We start from the raw sequence: 16,622 nt of genomic DNA, 5'->3' as shown, positions 1-16,622 counted from the left end.
AAACGTGTTTTGCACACGTGACGTTTCTCAAACACAAAACCAGGAAACGTTTCAAATTGGAAACAGAAAGTAAAGTGTTTTTCTTTGCAGTTGTGCAGTCGGTGAAATGGCAGAAGCCAGTATTTCAGTGTTTCAGGATCAGTTCAGCTGTTCAATCTGTCTGGATCTACTGAAGGATCCAGTGACTATTAACTGTGGACACAGTTTTTGTATGAGCTGTATTACAGCCTGCTGGAATCAGGAGGATCAGAAGAGAGTTTATAGCTGCCCTCAGTGCAGACAGACCTTCACTCCAAGACCTGCTTTAGCAAAGAATGTGATTCTTGCTGAGATGGTGGAGAAACTGAAGAAAACTAAACTTCAGACTGATCGAGCTGCTCCCAGTTATGCTGGACCTGAAGATGTGGAGTGTGACGTCTGTACTGGGAGAAAACACAAAGCTGTCAAGTCATGTCTGGTGTGTCTGAACTCTTACTGTCAAACTCACTTTGAACGACATGAGGAACTTCAATCAGGAAAGAGACACAAAGTAACTGAAGCCACTGGAAGACTTCAGGAGATGATCTGCTCTCAACATGACAGACTGCTGGAGGTTTTCTGTCGTACTGATCAGAAATGTATTTGTTATCTGTGTACGATGGATGAGCATAAAAATCACGACACAGTATCAGCTGCAGCAGAGAGAACAGAGAAACAGGTGTGAACAGATAAAATAAAAAACAGAGAATTTAAGACTTTATTGTAGGGGTGTAACGATACACTCAGCTCACGATTCGGTACATATCTCGATGCTGGGTTCACAATACCATACACATCTCGATATTTTGAACAAAATTCAAAAATGAAACTGAAATTCAAATAACATTTATTTTCAAAATATTAACAATTTCAGTAACTTATTTTTTTGCACACACAACTTAATAAAGAATTTTAACATTTTAAGGCTTAACTGAAATTAGAATTAAGATCAGTGTCAATTTTGACAGCAAAATTTGATTTAGTTTTAGTCATAGTCTTTTCACTAAAATGCAATGTAGTTTTAGTCATCCCAATTTATCCTAGTTTTAGTCTATTTGTAGTCGACGAGATCTACATTATATTAGTCTTACTAAAATCTATCTGGATTAACTCATTTAATTGGTGTAATTAAATGTTCCATACAAAGATTTAACTGTTTCTACGTAATTGACTTTACCTTGGAATTAAATTAAACCAGGTCATTACCTTTATTTTTCAGAAAAGTTGAGTAACTACTGGATATGCATTGTTGTAACACAGAGAATATTAGACCATGAACGACATGTAGCAGTTCATTCAGTCTCATTTTGACTCAATTGACTCGTTCGTTCAGTGAAGGGCGTGTTCATTCAGTACATTAAACCAATGAAATGCTCTGACAGAGCTCACACTCAAGCGCTATTGGCTTGTGTCTCTTTGAATCTGCACTACTTTGAATCTTTGCTTGAGACTGTAATGAATGAGAAAAATCTTTCAAAAAGACATATTACGTAAACTGCATTACATTTCTTCAATCGTGCAAATCACATACTTGTTTTTTAGCATGTCATTCGATCTTTTAATATACAGTACACCTCACTTCATCGCTTCTCTGATCGGAACAGCGCTGGTTTCCTATGGAGTGATTCTGCAGACTAAATTAAAAAGGTATTGCAAACTGCATTTGCAAATGCGTTTTCTATTTGTTCGTGTCAAAATTGTGACATAATTCAAACGCAAATGCAAACCGTTTTCATTTGCATTTACGCGAACGTACAATGTCTGCCAAATTTCAAAAGGAAAAGCAAAGTCTATTTGCAAATGAATTACCTCTGTAATACGAGTTACGACCCTGCCATATTTAAATCGCAATAGCAATTCCCCATATGCCATTTCACTTCCTCTGGTGTCGCGTATTAAGCCTGCCAAAACTCAAATGAAATCGCAAAACCCTTTGCATTTGCGTTTCCTCTGACTTGTACAGAAACCTGTCAATCAATGGCGGGGGTGGGCTTATTCAACTTCCCGATTCAAGTGTTTGTATCGGGAAGTGACGTCATTCACCGTTGACTGGAACTTAAGTAGATGCATGTGATACAGCTAAACACATGAGTGAACAACTGCACTCACAATCGGCATTGTGTCACAATTTTGACACGAACAAATAGAAAACGCATTTGAAAATGCAGTTTGCAATACCTTTTTAATTTAGTCCGCAAAATCATTCCATATGTTTCTTTTGGCTTACTTTGTTGCATATCACGTTGTGTAGCAGCTCACGTTAGCGGATAAATTAACATTGGCATTAAAAACGTTTGTGCTGCCTTTGTAATGAGTTTCGGGGTGACTCGCCTGCAGTCACGCTTCAAGTTTGCTGTGTTTTAACGGGGATTGTGAAGGAAAATATGACGCTTTGTAAACCACTTAGAGACACAGATTGTGTCTTGTGCTTCCCCTTCTCACAGAGACTTCTCTCTCTACCGCATACGTGAGATAAGGACACGTCACGCACTGGCGCAGAGTAGGTAGCGTCTTGACCTCTGAATGAATAGAATGAAATATATCATAAAATATCCCCATCTCTCTACGATGCGCATCGTAACATTTTTGCATCGCGAAATATCGTAATACGAAGTATCGTTACATCTCTACTTTATTGAGAAAATAAAATTGTATCGTACTCATGTAGAGTATTGATATGATAACCCGAACAGCAGAATTATCTGTTATTTCTCTGTTTAACAGAAACTATTGGAGGACAACCAGAGAAAACACCAGCAGAGAATCCAGGAGAAAGAGAAGAAGCTTCAGGATCTCAGAGAGGCTGTGAAGACACACAAGGTGAGTTTTGAGTAATAGAGAAACAAATACTGCTGCTGTTTCACACTCAGTTTATGATTGTGCGTGTGTGTGCGTGCGCGTGCGTGTGTGTGCGCGTGTGTGTGCGTGTGTGTGTGTAACAGTGCTCTGCACAGACAGCAGTGGAGGACACTGAGAGGATCTTTACTGAACTGATCCGCTCCATTGAAAGAAGACGCTCTGAGGTGATACAGCTGATCAGAGATCAGGAAAAGACTGCAGTGAGTCGAGCTGAAGGACTCTTGAAGGAACTGGAGCAGGAGATTGATGATCTGAGGAGGAGACATGATGAGATGGAGCAGCTCTCACACACAGAACATCACATCAGTTTCCTTCAGGTAATACTGTACAGCACAGTACATTTCCTTGTGTTTAAAGCCAGTCACACAAAGATTTAAAAAATATATTGATTTGACTTTGTGTTTCTACTAAATTATTCTGGTGTGACATCAATTTGTAGGAAAATTTTGAACATTTATAATGTTCTTAAAAACGATTCACAAATGTAGATGGTCAAATAGGTCTCCAGTAATTCACAACCCGAGTGAACATCAGCTGCTTCTCAATCCTCAGATTGAAGTTTTCTCAGTTCTCCTCAGCTTGTGAGCTGTAAATCAACCAAAGCCTTTGATATTGGAGCATTTTTAACAAATCTAAGTAAATAAGATGCACTGTATGGTTTGAGTTCTTTTATTTAAACCACAATAGCCGGTCAGTTCCGAACAGTTCTGATGTGAAGGGGAAGATATCTAATTTTTGAAAAAGCACAGTCAAGTTATTTAATACGCAGGACTAAAATGCAGACTTGCTAAAATAAGCACATAATAGATTCTTTATTTTATTGTTTTGTGTTCGTGTAGAGTTTTCAGTCTCTCTCTGCATCTCCTGGATCTACAGACAACATCACTGTCAGTTCTCTTCTCTTGTTTGATGATGTGGGGAAATCTGTCACTCAACTGAAAGAAAAGGTGGAGGATGTCTGTAAAGAAGAGATTGAAAAGATGTATTGCAAAGGTAAAGAACATCTATGACTTCAACCTTGATTTATTCTGAGCTATACAGTAACATATAGCCTAATATACTAATTATGTCCATTTATTTATTTAGTTACATACATTGAAATTATTCCCACCAATGAACCCAAGACAAGAGTGGAGTTCCAACAAGGTAAAACACATCATTTATAAACATCATCTGATAATGCAATAGATTATAACACAAAATCTTTAGTATTTGAAATAGTCGCTGTATATTGTTTGAGAGAAATCAAAACCTTAACAGGCTGTGAGTAGTGGTTTAAGAAAGTTTGGTCTTAAATATCATGTTTGTCATTTAATCTTTATTGGACAAAATTCACAGGACATCAGGAAATATAGATTTAGTTAGAACATACAAAAGAACGGCAAAACGCTCAGAGGAAATAAGGCACACTATCTGTTATTAAATATTTCTTTAGCCATTCTCCTGGGCATTGACTCGTGAGCTTTATATATGTGTTGTGGGTAACTTCCTTCAATTTTTCCAAAAGCTGAATTTGAGTTTACACCTAAGAAACAGTGACATTAAAACATGCAACATTAAAAAAGTTTTTAATCTTGAATCATCTATCCTCCTGAGACCTAGCTATTCATTTTGTCCCCTGTAGTGGACATGAGTCTGAGACCTCTACATCATCAAGCACAATTTACACAATCTGTTTGCGTAATACTGTAGAACGCCCTGGAGTTTCTGGTGATGACACATTTCTGGGGTTTGGGCTGACAGAGCACACAGATTTTGTTTTCCAAATGGCAACTACATTACTTGTATTTGATGTCCGTTGTAGTGGACATTGGGACTTACTAATTCCTTTCTTTTTATACCTGTATATGATATCATTACATTTTGTGATTATCAAGATCAGATGTCCAGAACAAATGACAATGAAAAAAATAAATATGAAATCATCATTATTATTTACTGTAACATGTTTCTACAATCCTTAATTGATGTAAAAAATGTAAATGTCAAATCATGTATTCGGGGTCTCAGGAGGATATTTGAATTAGAAGTGAAGACATAGCCGCGGGAACGTATTTTGAGCAGGGGGTGCTGTGATTTTTTTTATGACTGTGCCATGGGCGAGCCGCTTAAGTTTAATGTTAAGAAATAACGGAGGCAAAAATTAGTTGCTGCCGAGAATAAAGAAGATCCCAGTGTGATTATAGGATGCAGCATAAAAACAAACATATAAACGCATGTATGTTATATGTATGCCTATAGCCAAAGCGAAATCTGTTGCACGAAAACTAGCTGCGTGGCGGCAGCTTAACAACCCAAACAAAAACCATGGGCAAACCGGTCACGCGATTAAACACAACTGAGTGCTGCACGGCAACAGCACAGAAATCAACCCGTAACGTTACATATTCTGCCTGTAGACCTAGCCACAATCTCAAATCAAGAAATAACTGTCTTACATTTCTGCTGGCCTGCATGCAAAACTCCGACAGTGGCATTTCTTTCTGGGTTGACGCTGCTGAAGTCCTGCATGAGTGTTGTAGTCGAGGTGCCAATAAACACAACACTGCAAATCAATTGAATCCTAAAGTCGATTTGTTTATTAACAGTGTTCCCAGTGGCGTTCTGCCACCACGCCACACTATTAGACTTCCCAGTACCTCTGCACATGCGCAGATATATACTCGACAGGGTTGCCACTACTAAACAAAACCACTATCATTACATAAGGTAAAAAAGTCTGAAATTCGTTTTTGCGACATTTGGAAAAGACCGCTCATGACACTTGACCTTCACTAATATGGAGGACTAAACCTGCAAAAATTATAAATAAATAAATGTATAAATAAATAAATATATAAACGAATAAATGTAATAATATGAAAATAAATACAGGAATGAATGGTTTGATAAAACAAAATAATTCGTTTTAGCTATTATTGATCTTAGCTTTAACTTTTCTTTTCATTTTTTAAATTAATTTATTATTTTTTGTGTCCATTTTTAATTATTTTTAATTATTATTATTTTTTATTTTTAGATTATTTTATTTATCATTTCCTTTTATTTTTACATTTATTTATTTATACGTTTATTTATTTTTATATTTATTTATTATCGCATGTATTTATTTCCACTTTTATTTATTTATTCTTGTATTTATTCTTACTTTTCTGTGTCTTGTATGATAATTAGATGGGTTGGTCTTGCCTACTATTGGTTCAGCGTAGATTGAAGCGTTTGATCGATTACTCTTGACTTGTTTTGGACTAACGTCACGTCACTCACTGATCGTTTGCTTCGTGTATAACGTTAAGTAACTATGGCGGGCGCACAATTAGCTAGAGAGTTACAGCATTTAGCCAATGAAGTCGATAACCATGCATCAAATGACTATGTGTCATTCAGATTAGATGCATTTATTGATGATTTATTACAGATTGACGGCGAGATAAATGACAAAGTTCTCCCTCGGTTGTTAGCCTCTTTGCAGCACATTCAAAGTCTGTGCGAGTCAGAGGGTGCTATGGTGGTGTTACAGTTCAACTGGTGAAAATCATAAAGCACAAAATGTAATAAGGTTTAACTACACAGATGAGCTTGTAAACCGAAGTCGCAAGCTAACGCTTTGTCAAAGTGATAGTTATAAGCAGCCTTTCGGTTAGAAAAAGCGTAAAGATTTAATGTAACATGATGTAACATAATGTAAATGAATTGAGACATAGTGAACTTAAGTCACAAGTTAACACGGTAGTAATGAGCATCGTTCTTTCACTACAGGGGCCATCAAATGGAAACCATTCCTTCTAAAAAGACGTGGTTACTAAACGGTACTCGTAAACTACATTCCATAAGAGATAAATAACACAGAGGTCACAAGTTAAAACGGGCATATTCCCTTGATTCATCCAGCTGCATATTGTTGTGTGACATCTTGATATTATTGCAAAGATCCGCAGCAGCTAGCATTGCGAAATAGCTTAGTGTGATTGTTACCGTAGTGACACGCTGCCTCGCTTTATTGTATGGGTACGAATCCCGTGTCAAATCGCTTTATTTATTTTTTCACCTCGCTTCAGCCGTTACGGGCGATCATACCAATAATTTGCAATCTTAACAAGAATGTCAAAATCATGTAACAAGAAAGTCTGTGTTTATTAGACATCTTAATATCAAGTCGTCTTGTGCTTTCAGAATCGACGAATCTGCTGAGGTCGTTCATGCACCTCTTTGGCAGAGGACCTGTAACCGGAACTTGGTCACCACCTTAGCACCCCCTGACTCGCACAGATTTTGAAGAACTTTGTCATTTATCTCTCCGTCAATCTGTAATAAATCCTCAATAAATGCATCTAATCTGAATGACACATAGTCATTTGATGCATGGTTATCGACTTCATTGGCTAAATGCTGTAACTCTCTAGCTAATTGTGCGCACGCCATAAACGTTATACACGAAGCAAACGATCAGTGAGTGACGTGACGTTAGTCCAAAACAAGTCAAGAGTAATCGATCAAACGCTTCAATCTACGCTGAACCAATAGTAGGCAAGACCAACCCATCTAATTATCATACAAGACACAGAAAAGTAAGAATAAATACAAGAATAAATAAATAAAAGTGGAAATAAATACATGCGATAATAAATAAATATAAAAATAAATAAACGTATAAATAAATAAATGTAAAAATAAAAGGAAATGATAAATAAAATAATCTAAAAACAAAAAATAATAAATCAATTTAAAAAATGAAAAGAAAAGTTAAAGCTAAGATCAATAATAGCTAAAACGAATTATTTTGTTTTATCAAACCATTCATTCCTGTATTTATTTTCATATTATTACATTTATTCGTTTATATATTTATTTATTTATACATTCATTTATTTATCATTTTTGCAGGTTTAGTCCTCCATACACTAACGCCGTGACGTCATAAGACACTTGCGTTGTCATTGTAACAGTAACGTTATTAAAGCAAAAACAGTGACGTTATTAATGTTTTCAATTGATATTAGTGAATAGACATATTAATAAAATGTATTATATTTATTTTTGATAAAACATTTCATTTACGGAGTGTCTATTTACACATAGTAATGTTACAAACAGCCCTTAAGGTAGCAATGCTTTTTACTCTAACCGAAAATAGCTATTTTCTTTGGATTAAGTAGAATAGATGCTATTGATACTTATAAATAGTGGCAGATAACGTTACTTTACCCTAAACTTTATGAATAACATTTTTATTGAAAACAAATGCGAGAGTTTGATTGGAACCCTGGCCTCCTCTCCTGTGTCACACTACACAGACTTTACACCTCACGCCAACTGGAGTCATTGTTCCAAATGAAGTCGTTCTTACATATTCTCTATTCCAATCACATATTGGTGGGCGGACCCGGTGCAAATAGTCTCTGCCTTTATTTATTTATCTTTCACACTGTTTCAGTATTTCTTTTCGCTCGACGCCAGGGGATGCTGCAGCCCCCGCAGCACCCCCACTTCCCGCGGCTATGAGTGAAGATGTTCATTTTCCAAAGTTAGGCATCTCTGTTGGCTATGACTGTACATACTATATACCCTTGATATAGATATAAATATTTATAGTACTGTACTAGTGGGCTGCAATTTCCCCCAAACTAAAAAGTCCTCATAGTAACATGATCATATGCTACTTTAAATTAAAATACTGTATTATACATTTTATCTTTCCTCAGATTCCCATCAGTTCTCTCTGGATCCAAACACTGTTAATGAAAACATCTGTCTGTCTGAAGGGAACAGTGTGGCTACTTACACTGACACAGTGCAGCCGTATCCTGATCATCCAGACAGATTTGATGATAGACCTCAAGTGTTGTGTAGAGAGAGTGTGTGTGGACGCTGTTACTGGGAGGTCGAGTGGAGTGGTTGGGTGTATATATCAGTGTCATATAAGAGCATCAGCAGGAATGGAAATACAGTGAAGTCTGCATTTGGATATAATGATCAGTCCTGGTGTTTGGAGTGTTCTCCCACCAAATGTTCATTCTGGCACAATAACACAGAGACTGAACTCCCAGTAGTGTCCAGTTCTTGTAGAATAGGAGTGTATGTGGATCACAGTGCAGGAATTCTGTCCTTCTACAGCGTCTCTGACACAATGACCCTCATCCACAGAGTCCACACCACATTCACTCAACCTCTCTATCCTGGGTTTGGGTTAGGTACAAGCTCTACAGTAAAACTGTGCCATCCAACAATATAAAAGGTACACATAAATTGGTTTAGATATACAAGTATCATTATAGCTTGACAAATTCAGAAAGTAAGTAAATAAATCAATTAAAATCCATATGTTATTCTATTCTTTACACACATCCTTTGACTAGATCTTAAGTTAGTGATTCTTTTATCATTTTGCCAAACGTGTCTTTGGATTTCTGTCTGTTTTGTATTGAAGTAAATGCATTTGGGGAATATTCATATCAGTCACATTTACGGGCAGCTGAGGTTCAGGCCATCATGCTGGGATTTAAGATCTCAGTGACTTCACTGTCTTATTCCAAGTACTTTTCCAAAGCAACGTTTTCTTTCATTTTTCTATTTCAATTACACCATTTAGTTATATCTAATCTTCTGTAACATTATAAAGCAGTAATGTTAATAAACCCTTTTCTTTTTCAAATCAGATGTAGTATAATGAGGTAGTCTCGGGGTAGAGGTAGAAAATGTCCTTTATAGTGTATTGACTTGCAAAAAAGCCTGATGCGAGACCCCTGATGAGTGGATGACAGGGGTCGCTCTGTGATGAGTGATATACCCAGTGTGCTCACATGCCATTTTAACATTCAGAAATTCTGTGTATTCTAAATAAACATTTTTTCTTATGACAAGCTTCTCTGAGAGAAGATAACTCTTACAAATACAAATATTTTCTTCTTGGAGTAGCGTAGGTCTTTTAACAAGTAAAGTGTGTTATAAAATGGGATGCATGTGTAACAAAGTCCACTGTAGGAAAGTTTAAGGTTGAACCCATGTGCAGTTTCATTACAAAAAGCCAAAAGAGAGCAGATACATAATAAACTTGCCGTTGCGTACCCATACGGAAATGTAATATATGTGCACATATTGAATATCCATATATGAAATACGCTTTATGCCCAATCCATATATAAAACCTATTAGAAAATGGAACAATTTCATATATTGATATATATGTCCACCCCATACAAAAATATATGTTTATGTATGTATAATACATGTATTGTCATATATGGAATGTATATAATTATTAATATATGAGATATATGTATTGTTAATTAAGTGTTATTTATAAATTAGACATATGTGACATGCTCACTTCTACTGTATATGCAATCCTTGAATTATGAAATGTATGGTTTCATATATTTGATCTATTAATACGGGATCTATTAACTTCAAAAATATCTTTTAATACAGGATGTAGACAAGTTTCTACAAAGTTGCAGTGTAATGCACATTCCATACCTTAAACATTAACTGTACAATAAACTGTACAAAAAGTCTTTATTTAAATAGAAAAAAATCTTATTAAGCAGCACAATCAATCAAAACACTAAACAGACATAGGAAAAAGAACATTAACCAATTTTAGTGGGTTAGCAGTTTTGTATTCCCACATCTTGGTAAGTTTTTGGTTTATTGCCATCCCCAATAGGCCCCTGGTGAAGAAACTTCTGGATCACTGCATCTGTAAGAAATCAGTAAAAGTTAGGTTATTATAACATAATTAAAATATATTGATTTACTGGTCTAGAGTTATGTTTAAATCAAATCAAATTGTCTGAAAACCTATATTTCAGAAAGTGTCTAACATTTTAAAGAAACTTTTTAACTTTGATAGTGTTGGGTGGGACAGCAAACTAAACTTGATCTGGTGTTAAAATAAATTTAATCTGCTTAAGTCTTGCAATCCAACACTGTACCAAATTTTAATTTTGCTTTTAAGTTGGACATGTGCCTAAAGCTTAAAACTACATTTAAGATGTAACTACCTTTATGAGGTAAATATATTGAGTTAGTAAAGATAAAGATTATTTTTTAAAAGTGGAATATTAATTATGTCGTAAAATGTTCCCACGTACCACTATCTGAGCTTCACCTTCCTAAGGACAAGGCAGAACAACAAGCTAACCTACATGACCATGCAAATAATATGCTTCTACAGACACAAAGAATTATACTTTAGTGATCCAAGTGCTGAGTGACAGAGTTCACAACTGAGGTTAATTTAATTTGCTATTTAGCATCAATTAAGTAAATGGTTGACATTCATAACTAATGATGTTACTGTTTCGGCCTGGAGAAAACTATTAAAAAAGGAAGTTGATTTGTTCACATGTATATTGCAGATGCTATATGTTACCTTTTCTGGGTATAGATGCACCATCATTCACATCACTGTCATTCACAATCTGCAGGTTCAGTCTCCATTTCTATTTTTTGAGAATTTCTGGACTTGTTTCAACCTTTTCATGGAGTAACTGTGGGACACAAACAGTATTGGCACAATTATCAGCAAAGATATGAACAAAATTGACTACCAAAGCTTAAACATATTTTCTAAACCCTACAGTCCTAAGTACACTACTTTAGTGTACTTACTGTAAGTCTGTACGTTTATGCAATATGCACATGTGTGTATGTGCTTATGCACCCACCATAGGCGTGTCACTGACATGTCAATGTACTTGGTGCAACATAACCAAGTAACAGTTACTGTAACGTTACTGTATTAGTTTAAGGTGCTTGTATTTGAGTCATTCCATGTTGTGCTGCTTGATAGTTCTAGTCTAGACCAGACTAATGTTATATCTCAGAGAAGTCCTCCATTACTTTTTTCAGACTGCTTCAATTCATTTTCAAATGTGACTTAACTTAGTTGCATTGCTTATCCAGTGAAAATGACCTTATAGTATCTCTATATTAATGTACCCAAATATATTAACTAACATACTCGAGCTACGAAAACTATGGAATGATTTTGCGGACTAAATTAAAAAAGAATTGCAAACTGCATTTGCAAATGCGTTTTCTATTTGTTCCTGTAAAAGTTGTGACATAATTCAAACGCAAATGCAAACCATTTGCATTTGCGCGAACACACAATGTCCGGCAAATTTCAAAAGGATAAGCAAAGTCTATTTGCAATTGAATAACCTCTGTCTTACGAGTTACAACTCTTCCATATTTAAATCGAAATGGCAATTCCCCATATGCTATTTGACTTCCTCTTGCGTCGCGTAGTAAACGTGCCAAAGCTCAAATGAAATCGCAATCCCTTTGCATTTGATTTTCCTCGACTTGTCCAGAAACCTGTCAATCAATGGCGGGGGTAGGGTTTATGCAGTGGGGCGTGTTTGTATCTGGATGTGACGTCATTCACAGTCGACCGCAATTCAGCGCGTTTTCGTGGTTAGTGGCTAGGACGGAAGACGTGCGATTGGGCTGGTTTCTATTTGCGATGGCTGCGGTCAGTGAAATTGTGGAGGACATTATGATCCTCGCACAGCAAGCTGATGATAGTTCCTTCTCTACTGACTTTCTCTTACTGAATAACCATTTAATTTTAGACAGGTTATGTGAGTTTATGGCCATAACGAATACCAACATTAATAATGTTGTTTTCGCCAACCTCGGTGAAGTGAGTGAAAGGCTTCTTGTGAAGGACCGAACTACTATAGAGCCAGGGGGCCCTTTGAAAGACATACCACTCGACATGATTGAATTTTACCTAGTATGTGGATACTCCTGTGTGCAAATAGCGCGCTTGCTTGGAGTATCTGAGCGAACCATCCGTAGAAGACTGGAACATTATGGAATAAGGTACCTGTAAGATTTTGCCTTTGTTTCTTTCTGTGTTCGGATTATCCTTCAATATTTAGCAGCCAATTACGGTTGGATTTTGTGAGTGATGTCTTCAGCAGAGCTCTGGGAGCAGGAGACACTTGACACCAAAGTGTGGTCAAGCTTATTTATTATATCTAACAATACCCAAAGTGTTCTTAACTGTAGAGAACAACAACTTAAGGCTTTTTAACCACATGTCAGTTTGTGTGTGGAAATAAGACCGCATTATAGGCAGTTTAGATATCTCAAAATCACATTTCAGCAAAAAATCTAATCCACCAACTCTTAAAAATACAATATGGTGTATTGAACCACATTGATTTCGGCTGTGCTAAATACATTTTAATCCAGTTTATTTTAAATTCTCCAACCATTGATTAAAATTCCATGGCTTTCAGGCCTCCATTTTTATAATCTTTAATCATCTGTGATTTTTTTCATATAATGAGTTTTATTTTCTAAATGAAATTAAATAATTCAGAGTTCACCTTTTTCATAAATTGAGGAGAAACATAAAGAGAATTACATGGGTAAATTAATTTAGATATGCCTTCTGCATTGGTCAACAGGATTCTGCCCATTATACAGATCTCTTACAAGCCAATGATTTAGAGATTATTTCATGCTGCTAATTCTCTCTTCAGTATTCGCTTTTCCTGAGTATATCTCATCTAATTGAGATTGTAGGGCCTGTTATTTTCCTGTGATGATTTTGTATTAAACGCCAAGGAGTTTATTTCACTAATCAGTTCCTTTTGTTTATGTTTCATGTGTTTTTTGATTATTGCTACTTGTTTTACCTTAAACGTAAACTCCCATTTACTCATATTAGACATATTTAGCTTTTTAACCCCCTCAATAAGAGTCATCACCTGTTGGCAAAATCTCTCATTTTTAAAGAATAAAGGTTATGCTGCTTGTTAAAATTCTTCATGGGATTTCTATCACCCTGAATCTTTCACTTTTTCCCCACAGGGCTAAAGACTTGTACACTGATGTCAGTGATGAAGAATTGGACAACATTGTTGCAGAAATACAAAGAAATTGCCCAAACGCTGGGTACAGGATAATACATGGTCATCTTCGAACTCAAGGACTCCGTATTCAGAGTGAGAGTTATTTCTTTTAAAATCTTTTTCTGTACATGTCCAAAATGTGTGTGTGTAAATTGAGTTTTGTTGTCTAGTCTGGTCACATAACAGTTTTTTACCTATGTTTGTTAATTACAGTATTAAAACATGCAAGATGGTCATTGAAGAGAAGTTAAAATATTGTGTAGTTTACATTAAAAAACAAATTTATGTTTTTTTTCTTTTAAGCTTTAAGGGTGCGCGAGTCAGTACAAAGAGTTGATCCAGTTGGAACTCAAATGAGAGCCCTATCAATATCCACACGTCATCGCCGTCAATACTCAGTCCCAGGACCAAATGCAATGTGGCATATTGATGGAAACCACAAGTTAATAAGGTGTAAAAAACTAAATGTACTAATTTTGCAATGATAATTTTTGCCCATGGTTTTTCTTAAGATGCATATGGTTTTGAGTCGTAGGTCATCCACATCTGTCCTGTCTTTGCCTTAATACTTTTCAAAAGAAACCTAGATATAAATTGTGAAGTAAACAAGAAAACAGCCAGTTAAGGCTGAGGAATTAATATTTGCGGCCCTGCCTTTAAAAACCAAACTAAGTCTTAAAAATCTACTTGATAATAAGCATTGAAGCTTGATTTCAGCCAATAATTTCACTGATTTAAATTTTTGACATGATTTTATGTAAAAGAACAATAAATCACAATAATTAAGTTTTCACAGGCACAGTCACATTTCTATTACAAAAATTCCCAACTGTGTCAAGTTGTCAGTCAGAATATTTTAATGTAGTAAGTAGATGTGCAATGTAATGTAAATATTTACTTCCGTATAGGTAAGTTGTGCAAACTTTAAATTTTATAGCATAATGTTTTGCAATTCAATCCGTGTGATCAAATCTTTTTGAGCAACCACCCTTGTAAGTTTTATATGAAACAACTTTTTAGAGTGAAACTGCATTAAATTCTAACTAGACACCAATAAACATTTGTGATGTTTTAGTTATATTTTCAAACAAGTAATTTTGTTCTGAATGCAGAAATAATTCACTGGAAGTATAGATGTTGGTGGGAGGGTATGAAATAGGTTTACTGTTTGCATTTTCTCTTTTGTTTAGGTGGAGGTTTGTTATCCATGGAGGTGTGGACGGCTTTAGCCGCTTAATTGTTTACCTTAGTGCTGCTACAAACAACCGGGCTTCAACGGTTCTTGACAGTTTTATTGGAGCAGCTGAGAGATTTGGAATCCCATCTCGAGTACGCTCAGACAAGGGCTTGGAGAACATTGAAGTGGCACACTTTATGGTAGCACGTAGTGGAGAGAACCGCAATTCCCACATAACTGGAAGAAGCGTCCACAACCAAAGGTGGATATATGTAATTGCTTTTAATGAGAGAGTGCCAATTTGATTTATTCACTAATCTTTGGAATTGTTGTAATGTTGTTTCTGTAGGATCGAAAGGTTATGGAGGGACGTCTATGAACAGGTCCTAGACAAGTTTTACTGCTTGTTCTATGGAATGGAGTCTGAGAGTTTACTGGATCCAGATAATGAGGTCCACCTGTATGCACTACACTGGATTTTCCTACCTCAGCTGCAAAGACATCTAACACTGTTCCAGGAATGCATGGAATAACCACAAATTAAGAACCACAGGCAGCCAATCCCCTCTACAGTTGTGGACAACCTTCCAGAATGATGATGATCCAGATAAGGTAGACCCACTATTTGTTAGAAAACAATCCGATGTTGTATTTGTTATATTTAAAACATTTGTTATTTCTCCAATGTTTTAAGGTGGATGGAGAATTTGGAATAGACTGGGATGGACCATCATGCAGTGTTAAAATAGAAGGCGTAGCAGTCCCACAGGCACAACTACAGAGAGAACGGACTGCTGCAGAGATTGACACTTTGCCCAATCCAGGGGTTGTTTTTACAGAAACAGTAGACACTTATTGTGAAACACTACAACAGCTATCTCATTTATTGGTATAGACAAACTTCTCCCCAAAATAAACATTCACAATGAATAATGTAATGGACTAACACACAACATTATTCATAGAACTCATACATTCTTCTACACTGCAAAAAATGACATGTTGACAAAATGACAAAAAAGTGTTTGTCTTGTTTTGTAGTACAAATATCTAAACATTCTTAAACCAAGATGCACTTTCTTGACAAGAAAATTGACCTAAGATATTTAGTCTCTTTTTAAAGTGAAAATATAAGAATTAAGTAAGTTTATGATAAAAACAAAACAAAAAAATCTGCCAATGGGGAGAGAAAAATAACCTTGAAATAGGTACTTGAGAAATAGGTCAAACTTAATTCAAGTTTATTTTTCTCGCCCCATTGGCAAGTTTTTAACAAACTTAATTCTTTTTCATGAAACAAGACTAAATATCTTAGGTCACTTTTCTTGTCAAGTAATTGTGTATTGATTTAAGAAGTTTTAGATATTTGTACTACAAAACAAGACAAAAACACTTAGTAAGAATGTTTGCAGTGTAGGAACTAACATCTGTAGTTGCTGGATTGACTGATTTTGTTTCGTTGTTTTAACTTTAACATTATCTGTAATTACTGGATTACTTTCATGTACATTCAGAAAAATAAAACAATGTTTTCTGAAAGAATTGGGTGTATTTTTGATTAACAGTAACAGTCGTCAATTCTACAACAATTTAAAAAGGACTTCAAACTAAACCAAATCCAAAAGTGTTGCTGGACACAGCTGCTTTCAGATCAGAGCTGATTTCAGCATAATCATTGTAATGTAAGGGGAGTT

At 35.7% G+C, this 16,622-nt stretch overlaps 2 protein-coding genes across 3 annotated transcripts; both read left to right on the top strand.

The window, feature by feature from the left end:
• Positions 1–6: 6 nt before the first annotated feature.
• LOC130555094 (E3 ubiquitin/ISG15 ligase TRIM25-like) lies at positions 7–10,065 on the top strand. Of its 2 annotated transcripts, none has more exons than XM_057335151.1 (6): positions 7–697; positions 2,743–2,838; positions 2,961–3,194; positions 3,717–3,870; positions 3,964–4,023; positions 7,051–7,402. In XM_057335151.1, exons 1-6 carry the CDS (start codon positions 107–109, stop codon positions 7,125–7,127), a joined length of 1,212 nt encoding a protein of 403 aa, XP_057191134.1. In that variant the 5' UTR covers positions 7–106; the 3' UTR covers positions 7,128–7,402. The 2 variants fall into 2 exon arrangements, with proteins under 2 accessions (XP_057191134.1, XP_057191133.1); XM_057335150.1 differs by lacking the exon at positions 7,051–7,402 and adding an exon at positions 8,580–10,065 and having other exon boundaries at positions 11–697.
• A 2,080-nt stretch (positions 10,066–12,145) lies between these two features.
• LOC130555096 (uncharacterized) lies at positions 12,146–15,921 on the top strand. The gene is made up of 6 exons (XM_057335153.1): positions 12,146–12,711; positions 13,711–13,844; positions 14,055–14,202; positions 14,942–15,190; positions 15,278–15,540; positions 15,623–15,921. Exons 1-5 carry the CDS (start codon positions 12,212–12,214, stop codon positions 15,459–15,461), a joined length of 1,215 nt encoding a protein of 404 aa, XP_057191136.1. The 5' UTR covers positions 12,146–12,211; the 3' UTR covers positions 15,462–15,540; positions 15,623–15,921.
• Positions 15,922–16,622: the final 701 nt, after the last annotated feature.

The sequence above is a fragment of the Triplophysa rosa genome, linkage group LG5, assembly GCF_024868665.1.
Source record: "Triplophysa rosa linkage group LG5, Trosa_1v2, whole genome shotgun sequence".
Lineage (NCBI taxonomy): Eukaryota > Metazoa > Chordata > Actinopteri > Cypriniformes > Nemacheilidae > Triplophysa > Triplophysa rosa.
The sequence above is the reverse complement of the archived record's forward strand: the minus strand, read 5'-3'. Positions and strand labels throughout refer to the sequence as shown.

Excerpts from the sequence above, each read along its gene's own strand:
- LOC130555094 (XM_057335150.1), top strand. The coding sequence starts at position 107 with ATGGCAGAAGCCAGTATTTCAGTGTTTCAGGATCAGTTCAGCTGTTCA. Across the intron at positions 3,195-3,716 it reads ATCACATCAGTTTCCTTCAG|AGTTTTCAGTCTCTCTCTGC; the intron begins GTAATACTGTAC and ends GTGTTCGTGTAG. Across the intron at positions 3,871-3,963 it reads TGAAAAGATGTATTGCAAAG|TTACATACATTGAAATTATT; the intron begins GTAAAGAACATC and ends TTATTTATTTAG.
- LOC130555096 (XM_057335153.1), top strand. The coding sequence starts at position 12,212 with ATGGCGGGGGTAGGGTTTATGCAGTGGGGCGTGTTTGTATCTGGATGT. Across the intron at positions 13,845-14,054 it reads TCAAGGACTCCGTATTCAGA|CTTTAAGGGTGCGCGAGTCA; the intron begins GTGAGAGTTATT and ends TTTTCTTTTAAG. Across the intron at positions 15,191-15,277 it reads AGAAGCGTCCACAACCAAAG|GATCGAAAGGTTATGGAGGG; the intron begins GTGGATATATGT and ends TTGTTTCTGTAG.